We start from the raw sequence: 9,484 nt of genomic DNA, 5'->3' as shown, positions 1-9,484 counted from the left end.
ATTGTTGTACTTCGTTCAGTTACGTATTGTAAGGATGATGTAATAAGACTGTTAAAGTATTTCAATATACCACCCGATGCTAAGATTTTTATAATGATATTTTAAACGATGAAGTCACTGTTGAAGTCAAGCTGATGAAGATTGTCAAGAATACGAAGAAGATACACTTTAATAAATTATTATGTTTAATTAACTCATTTCTAATCTATAATTTATTATTTTATTTGATACAAAATCTTACTACATAAATGTACTGTTATACTGCCTGTTATAGGTATATTTTGTATGTTATAATGTTATATTTATTACTATAAGTTTTATTATGTTTGGTTTGATATTTTACCAAGGTAGGTAAATCAATTATTATAAAATAAACTCATTTCTAGTCTCTAATTATTTTTTGATACTCAAAATCTTACTATATAAAATGTATTGTTATACTGCCTATTAGGTATATTTTGTATGTTATAATGTTATATTTATTACTATAAGTTTTTATTTGTTTGATATTTTACCAAGGTAGGTAAATCAATTATTATAAAATAACTCATTCTAGTCTCTAATAATTATTTTATTTGATACTCAAAAATTTTACTAAAATGTATTGTTACACTACTTATTATATAATTTTGGTTGGTATGATATGTTATTTATTATTATAATTATTATTATGTTTGATATTTTACCAAGGTAGGTAAATAAATAAATGAAGTTTAAATCTATAGCATTATAATTATACTAATCCTTTAATAATATTTACCATTTTATTCTTATTTCCAATTTTTACAAATGTACATTTTCCATAATGTACGTTTTGATAAAATCTTCATCTTTTTCCAAACCGTACTTTCCAAATATTGTGCAAACCGAATTACTTATTCCGGAAAAGGTCCGTTTGTAGAAAACAATTTTAAATCTTAAGAAAAGCAATAAATAATGTAATTAGAAAGAATAAATTTATAAACAATTGAAGAAGATTTTTAGAATTTTTTAATATCCTTGAATGTTTTTACGCCAATCAAAATACCCTAAACAGAAAACCTGCAATACTGAAAATTAGAAAAATGGAAAAGTCCGTTTTGCATTGAGGCCTCAATTATGATTTGGTAATGTGCGTGGAGAATTATGGACATTTGCACTTATCCCGAAAATTGTACGTCTATCGGCAGTTAGCGATTGGGTTTTCGTGCTTTTCGTCACAGAACACGAGACCGACTTGGTGTAATCACTGATTCACCGGGATCTTCCGTGTTTCTTGTCAGCAGAACACGGGACCGACCCGTGTAATTGCCGATAGACCGATAAAACCCCGCGACACGACCATCTAATACCATTCTCCGTCTTTCCGACTTTGTAGTAAGACCCACCCGGGCAGACTTGCGCAAATAGGAAAGGCGGCCTCCCAGACCTCACTTGTCGAACGGTTTGTGACTCGGTCAATGGTGCAATAGTTGGAGTTATTCTGGCATTGCATCGATCAGTCACCTACCCTGTGGTGCAATAGTCAGAGTAATTCCGGCATTGCATCGGTCGACATACCGTTCGATAAGCCCCCTCCCCTGTCGTGCTCCGTCGTGTCGTGGCGTCGTGCAGCTTCTTCCGCACTCTTTGTTTTTATTATAATATAGTTGAACTTTAAAAACTCAGAGTGTTTTCGTTTCGTTTCATTTCATTGTATCGTTCTAACATCAATGTTGTAGAATTTTTCTTCCTTTTCCATCGTGTGTTTTACGAAATTTTTCCACATATTATTTCCATCCACTTGCTCTATACCTTCTAATAATAAAGTTTTGACGTCACTTAGTTTGTAGCTGATGTTGTTTTTTTTACATGATCTTTTACGTTAGCCCACGCCAATTCGATTGGGTTTAACTCGCAATGATATGGCGGAAGTCTTAAAACTTTCTTGTTGTGTGTTTGGGCCAGTTCGTCAATTATATATTTTTCGTATTGTGGTTTTATTCTCTTAACTATGTCGAGTAATTCGGTGATCACCATAGGTCGATCAATAACTTCGCCTTTTTCCAGTAACCATTGTAAGATATCTGCTTTTTTTGTTGATGTATTCGGAATTTTTTCTTTTTTCATGGAGTGGTACGGTGCGTTGTCCATTATAATTCCACAATTATCTTTAAGTAGTGGTAATACATTTGCCATTCAGTTATAAAATACGTCACCGTTCATTTCTTCGTGGTAGTCGGTTGTTTTTTTGGACTCAAAACCTAACCTGGCACGAACCCGTCTTCTGACCCAATGTGGAGAACAATGAGCCTCTTGCCTTTGCCAGATGGATTCTGAGAACCCGTCGTGAGTCCTTGTAGAAATGCGTCATGAGGCGATTTAATTGTCTTGTCTACCCACGTTTTACTTGTACAATCGCCTGCGTTGACCCATGTCTCGTCAAGATAATAGATATGTCGCCCTTCTTCACGATATTTACGGATATCTGCCAAATACCGTCTACGCCACAAAATAATTTCGTTCTTTTCTACAAGGGGGCTGTTGCGACTGCGTTTTGTGTACACAAAATCCATAAATTTCAACATACGATACAAATTCGTCCTTGAAATGTTTAGCAAAGTTTTGTCGTTATTTATAGTAGTTAGTATTTTGTCCAATGTTGGTATTGTTTTATTGAACCAAAATGAATGTACATGCAAACGTACTGCATTCATTTGTATTTCGTCAAAATTTTCTTTAAATGTTGTCCTCGTTCGATTTTTGCTTGGAGAGGTCACAGTTTTTTTGGAATTATATTCACTGATGATATTTGAAACTGTCCGTTGCCCAATTCCAAGTAGTTTAGAAATATATATGCGAGCGTCACTAACAGTTACGTCTGGATTTTTTCTCAACTTCATCTTATATGCATTCACAATCATAATGCGTTGAGATGATGAAATAGGTTGGAATAAAATACGAAAAAAACTATGTTAAATAATGTATAATATACAAAAAATATATATATATTAAATACATACTATTATATATAAATTACTGATAATTTAGGTAGGTATATAATAATATATTCAATACATATTATAATTATTATTATTAATATACGAAATAGGTATATATCTTTTTAACTTACCTTTCCCATAGGATTTTTTTTTGAAGGTGATACATTAGCCATGATGCCTGTAGTGTCACGTGAAAATGAAACGAAATAAAAAAAAATTCAAAAAGAACAGCAAAAAAAAAAAAAAAACAGCAAATGCGCACAAAAAACAAAACGACGTGTTACCGCGTAATACCTTTAAAATGTTGTGACATTATACAACACTCTGTATAGACGGTGCACCGTGCCGCCGCCGCGACGTACCGTTGAAGAAACGCGCTCTAGCATGCGCGAAAATCTACCGGTTTTCGTCGGCCGCCCGGTGCGCTCTTAAATGGAATGGAGTATACATTGTTTGAATATGTTATTCTATGGGTATACACATCAGTAATTAACAATAATTATAACGTTAACCATGGTCAAAATAATAATCAAAACACATCGTATCGTAATAATAATAGTTTCCAAGGTAGGAATAATAATCAAGTCCAAAATTCTAGGAAAAATAATTTTAATGTTAGGCGATGTTTTACGTGTAATCGCGAAGGACATTTTTCGTCACAATCAATGCCGGCGTTAGGTTTTGTGAAGCCCTGGGCGGAATACATTCCGCGAGGCCTTAAATTTATGGAATATTTAATACTGCCACTCATCACCAAAAAAGAGATAACCCTAATTTCCATAATTATTTACTTGAATATGCAGTTAATGATTATTTATACATTATACACTTATCATAATATTAATATAATTTCTAATATCCTATATTTATATTATAATATCTTAATAATTTATTAAAAAAAGTATTTATTGTTATAGTAAAATTGAGTTTTATTTTACCGTGAGTCTTACCAACTTAATACTTATTTAGGTAGATATTTAAAAGGAAAATATTTTAATCGCAAAAATTAAATAAACTAAAATACAAAAATAATAAGTCAATACGTGTTAAAATTAGTTGGTTTTTAATTATTACTTATATAAAATACTTATTAAATAAAATCTTAAAAATTACTTAAATTTAATTTTTCTAGACTTTTTAACCGCAAAATCTTCAATTACTTTATCATAATTTAAATTTTCGGATTCTTCTTTTTCTATAGCTAATAAAGCTAAGCCAGAAAGACGCTCTTGGGACATAGTACTTCTCAAATACGTTTTTATAAGCTTTAACTTTGAGAAGCTACGTTCTGCGCTAGCTGAAGTTATAGGAATTGTTAACATTATCCTAAGAGCGATGGCTAAGTTTGGAAAGGCTCCATTGCTTTTTTTTATAAAATTAAGAACTTCAATAGGAGTTACCGATTTATGGACTATGTTTTGGCAAATCAAAAGTTTTTCAATTAAATCATTGGCACAAATATCTTTTTCATCTCCTGATTGTAGATATAATGCTAAGTCCATACAATTTGCTTTCAGTTGTTCATGTGGTTTCAAACTAAGTTTTCCAATTCTAAATAAAAAAACCAAACATTTCGTTAAATTTCGATGTTTGTTCAAACCGTCGAGTGATTGATCCAATAGCACCATCCATTAAAACTAAAAAATAAGAGCATCTAAAATCCTCTTCAGGATCTTGTAATAACTCATCATTGCCTTCATATGCGAACATTGTTTTTTTCTTTCTATATCTAGGTATTTTAAATTCGTTTGATACCTTCAAATCCATGTTAAGTATTTTGGCTTCCGATTTAGCAGTATTGAATCCTATTTCTCTATAATTTGTTAAAAACTTTATTAGTCCATTTAGTAATTCTGATGAAATATCCAAGTTTACATCTGGACCTTGTAAACTTTTACTTACTATATTAACTTCACATAATACAGTGTACCAAATACATAAACTCATTAGAACTTCCAACGAACGAATCTCAGAAATTAATGAATTTGTTTCACTTCTGATTAGAGGATCACGTGTTTCATCTGATATTTCATCCAAGGCATCAATAATTTCTTTGACTTGAAATCTTATTGCTTTTATACTGTCATATCTGCTTTCCCATCTTTTTTCTGACCATTTTTTTACTGTCCACTTATGGCAATGTTTAGAAAATATATCCCATCTTCCCGTAGATGCTGAAAATAATGTGTAAAGTCTTTCAACAGTACCAAAGAAATGCACGGCTCTAACAGAACTTTTTGCTGTGTCTCCAAGAACAAGGTTCAACCTATGAGCTGCACAAGGCATAAAAAAAGCTCTTGGATTTTGCTTTAGTATTCGTGCTTGGACACCTTTGTATTGTCCAATCATATTAGCGCCGTTGTCGTAATCTTGTGCTCGGCAATCGTTCAAACTTATACCATATATTTTTAACTTCTCGACTAATACATCTGATAAATATAAACCAGTACTATCATGAATATTTGTAAAATCTAAAAAATATCCTTTTATTCGGGGTTCTGTTGATTCATTTTCTATGTCCATATCTACAATTCTAATAACAATTGATAATTGTTCTTGACGACTTGTATCCGGAGTGCAATCCATTATTATTGCGTAATATTTGGCCAATTTTATTGTTTGTATGATTGTTTTTTGAACTTCCTTTGCCATTACTTCGATTAAATCATTTTGTATATCATGTCCGAGATAGTGTATGTGTGTTTCTTTATTTTTTATACGTTGTAAATGTTCGATGATAATTGGGTCAAATTTACCAAGCATTTCAATTAGTCCAAGGAATTTTCCGTTATTTTTTTCATATAAAACATCTGTGGATCCTCTAAATGAACCATTGTGTTTAGCTAAATAGTGTATAACAGAAATTATACGAATCATGACATTCTTCCAATGTGTCTTTTCTTTTTCTATAGCTATTTGCTGTACCTTATCAATCGTTTGAGATTTTGAAATTCTAGTTTTTAATTCTATCCATTTTTGAGCAGCAATTATATGTGGCTTTGAACGTTCGTGAACTTTCAAATTATCACTCATGTATTTCAAGTCATTTGTGCCATTAGTAGCCAATTGACTCTGACGTAGATCTGAACTTGGAAATAATTTACAACAATAACAAAATGTGAGATTTTTAGACGTTGAATAAACCAACCACTGTCTATTTACTATTTCACCATTTGACAAAGTTCTATAATAATATTTATCAGAAAACTTTCTTGAAGTCTTTTGAATAGTATGTAAAGGATAGTCAATATTATTAACTCTAACTGGTCCAATTTTAATGATTTCATCTCTTAAATGTTGACTTAAACCTTCTATCCAGCTTGCTGGATCCCTCAAATCAATTTCTTGGATATCAATTCTGCGTGAGTTAATTTTAAAAGTTGCATCAATTGAATCGTCTACTGGAAAATGATTTTTATTTTCAGCTGTTGATGAGTGGTTTTCTTCTTCCGGTGTGTGTGATAGTTTGATTAATTTAGATGGTGATGTCGATATTTCCATGGTTTCTGATAAAAAATATGCTGGATGTTCATGTTGGATATTTGTTCTATCATAGGTAATTTTTAAAGTTTCTTCAACTGGAACGTCTACTGGAAAGTGTACTTTATTTTTAGATGTTGATGGCAATATTTCCATGGTTTCGGATAAATAATAGCACGGATTTTCGTGTCTTTCTATTTTTTCTGAAATACTTGACGAATTATTTAATGACAATTTTTCATTCGTTGTATTTAAAAAGTGTAGAAAAGCACCTCGTTGCTTATTCAAAAATTCTTCTTTGGCCATTTTTTTAATTCTTTTTTGGTGTCCTAATGGGTGTGACCGGTACTTGTCACGGTCTCTTCCACTCATTTTGATTAATAAAAATGATCTAAAATAGTAAAATGTACACGAGTACACGCTATACGATTATTTTATTTATTTAGATTGAATATAAACGCCTAACAGCTATTTAAAAAAAGTAGGAACATAATATACATAACATTAATTATGAATATTCTCAAGATGACATCAGCGCACTGTTCGTTTTCTCTCTCTGGCCGACGCACAACATAGACAAAACGCATTCAAACAAAGCAATTAATTATTTTTATTAATCTTAAGTAAATCGATCCATTACAAAAATTATTGACTAGGTATAATATTTTTAAGGGTATGAGTGTATGACACTATGACATATCGATTTGTTTAAGTAGGTATTGTCTCAAAACAATTTAATATTCATTTAAAATTGAAATGTTCAACATTTATCTTTAGCTTTAAAGGTTGAATATAAAATATTGTGCGTGGGCTTGAAAGAGAAAACAAACATTGCTCTGACAATCTGACGTCTAGTTAATCTTTCGAGAATTTGTAACTATTAGTATTTATTTTTATAAGCATGCATAGTTAATATTATTATTATTATTATTATTATTATTATTATTGAAATACGTCCGCACTTTACCATATTTAACCATAATACGTACGGTATAAAACTACGTTATTTTAATTTAACAATTATTAGTACCTATAGCTTGTGGCAACAAGAAGTAGATTGAATTTAATTTAAAATTTTTCATAATAAATATTTTTTATTTTTATTTCGAAATATACAATCTGTAATAAAGTTTACAATAAGCTTATAAATTAATCATATTGATATTATCATATTATGATATAATAAGTAAAGAATAACATGAAAAATGTGAATAAAGAAACTATCCAGCAGTTGTTGTATTTTTGGGCTTAATAATATAAAAAAATAAAACAAAATAATATTTATTTTTATATTTATATTGTATTTATTAATTAGTTATTTTAATTAGTTATTTAGAAATTGAATTTGATTAAAAGTAACTAGTAACGGCTCGTGAGTGAATATACTGGCAAAACTTTAATTTAATAAATTATAACGACGTACCTACAATAACTAACGAAAGCATGGCATATTATACTGTCGTAAACCCAGTTTCAATTGCGACTATTTTATACCAATACGCGACTTTTTCTCCCTGGCCCCCTTCGTCCACACAACGATAACATTACATGTTATGATTGAAACTGTCAGATGGGAAATTAATTGTATAATATTCTTAATTTTACATTTTTTTAAAAAATTGCAAATTTTTAAATACTAAAAAGTAAAATAGTTATAAATTACCTATTGGTTACTACCTACTCTACATATTTTTTCTATTACATTTGTCGTGTGCGAACATTAAATTCGTTTCTCTCAGATACCGAACACACTACATACGAGCAGTGTTTGGACGACCGGCGTCGTCCGAACAATATTCTGAATATGTAAATAAGCGGGGGGCTGCAATCGTGCACGTGCGGATACGTTTATTGTTTAAGCTGCGATGTTATGTTATGTACATTGTACGCGTAAGGACGACCGACAGCGTTATATACCTTCTACTATATTGGGTACCTAATTTATTTTTAAAATTAACAGCGTTGTCGGTTGCTAATTTTAATTTACATTTTCTACTGCGACTTGCGACTAGTAAGATTTATATTTTCGTATTTTTAAATAATTTGTTACTCCTATGACTACCGATATTATATTTAAAGTCACACCAACAACACCCACGAGCCGCCACTACAGGTATCACTCCATACTCCATAGAAATAACTATTTTTAAAGATTTTAGATTTAGCGGCGTTCAATAATAAATAATAATATTAATAATAAAGTAAAGTAAAGTAATAAAGTAAAACAACTAAGAAGTAACAAGTCTAACGCGGGTACATAATTTTAAAAAAGCAACTCGTCTGTAAGACAATAATAATTAATAACAAAACAATGAAATTGTATATTACTTACATTGTGTAGCTTATATCAATCTACATTGTAGATTCTACAAGATAGAAGACGACAACTATTCACCAGTAGTGTAGATAGTAAAATGATAGTAAAAAATGAAAATAAAGTGGCCAAATAAAATTAATTTTGTCAATCTATAAATAAACTATAAATAATGACTGAATGCCTTATACTGGTATTTCCACGATTTTTAATTATAATGATAATTGTGCTCCCCTAGTCGACTTGCTTTGAATAGTAATCATTGATAGTTATATTTATAAGTAAATATTCATATTCGTATCTAACTATTCCATAATAATTTACGGCGTGGAACCGGTTGCCATATTTCTGTACAGCAGTGAATATCTGTGTATTATAAAATCAATAACGCAGCATAAAATACGAATACTCAAAAATTTTTATTCACATAAATATGTAAGGTGCGAGGCCCTGGGCGTGGGCCCCACTCGCTCGGCCCTAAATCCGGCCCTGGTCACAATGTAGGATGAATAATCAATCATATACGCAACCACCCACCCAGCGGTAATACTAATCAAAATTCACGCGACACCTTCATGTATTGTAATCGCGGTATGTTACAAAAAACAAAACGACGAACGTCGTAGTAACTCGGGACACGGGCAGAACTCTCACGCGACACACGGGGCGCGTGCGATACAAACGATAACCGTGGACCCATCAGAAATTGCGTTCCAACAGTACTCACAAC

The 9,484-nt window shown here is 31.1% G+C and overlaps 2 protein-coding genes across 2 annotated transcripts; both read right to left on the bottom strand.

Annotated features, from left to right (window-relative positions):
• Positions 1-2,222: 2,222 nt before the first annotated feature.
• LOC112592580 lies at positions 2,223-3,133 on the bottom strand. Its single transcript, XM_025336684.1, has 2 exons — positions 3,092-3,133; positions 2,223-2,861 (listed from the first exon to the last, which is right to left on the bottom strand). The coding sequence occupies exons 1-2, from the start codon at positions 3,131-3,133 to the stop codon at positions 2,223-2,225; spliced, it is 681 nt and encodes a 226-aa protein (XP_025192469.1).
• A 936-nt stretch (positions 3,134-4,069) lies between these two features.
• On the bottom strand, positions 4,070-6,812 carry LOC112592579 (zinc finger MYM-type protein 1-like). Its single transcript, XM_025336683.1, has 3 exons — positions 6,713-6,812; positions 4,561-6,643; positions 4,070-4,496 (listed from the first exon to the last, which is right to left on the bottom strand). The coding sequence occupies exons 1-3, from the start codon at positions 6,810-6,812 to the stop codon at positions 4,070-4,072; spliced, it is 2,610 nt and encodes an 869-aa protein (XP_025192468.1).
• Positions 6,813-9,484: the final 2,672 nt, after the last annotated feature.

The sequence above is a fragment of the Melanaphis sacchari genome, unplaced genomic scaffold (assembly GCF_002803265.2).
Source record: "Melanaphis sacchari strain LSU unplaced genomic scaffold, SCAv2.0 Contig1805_pilon_pilon, whole genome shotgun sequence".
In the NCBI taxonomy this organism is placed as follows: domain Eukaryota; kingdom Metazoa; phylum Arthropoda; class Insecta; order Hemiptera; family Aphididae; genus Melanaphis; species Melanaphis sacchari.
This window is presented reverse-complemented; position numbering and strand designations above follow the sequence as displayed.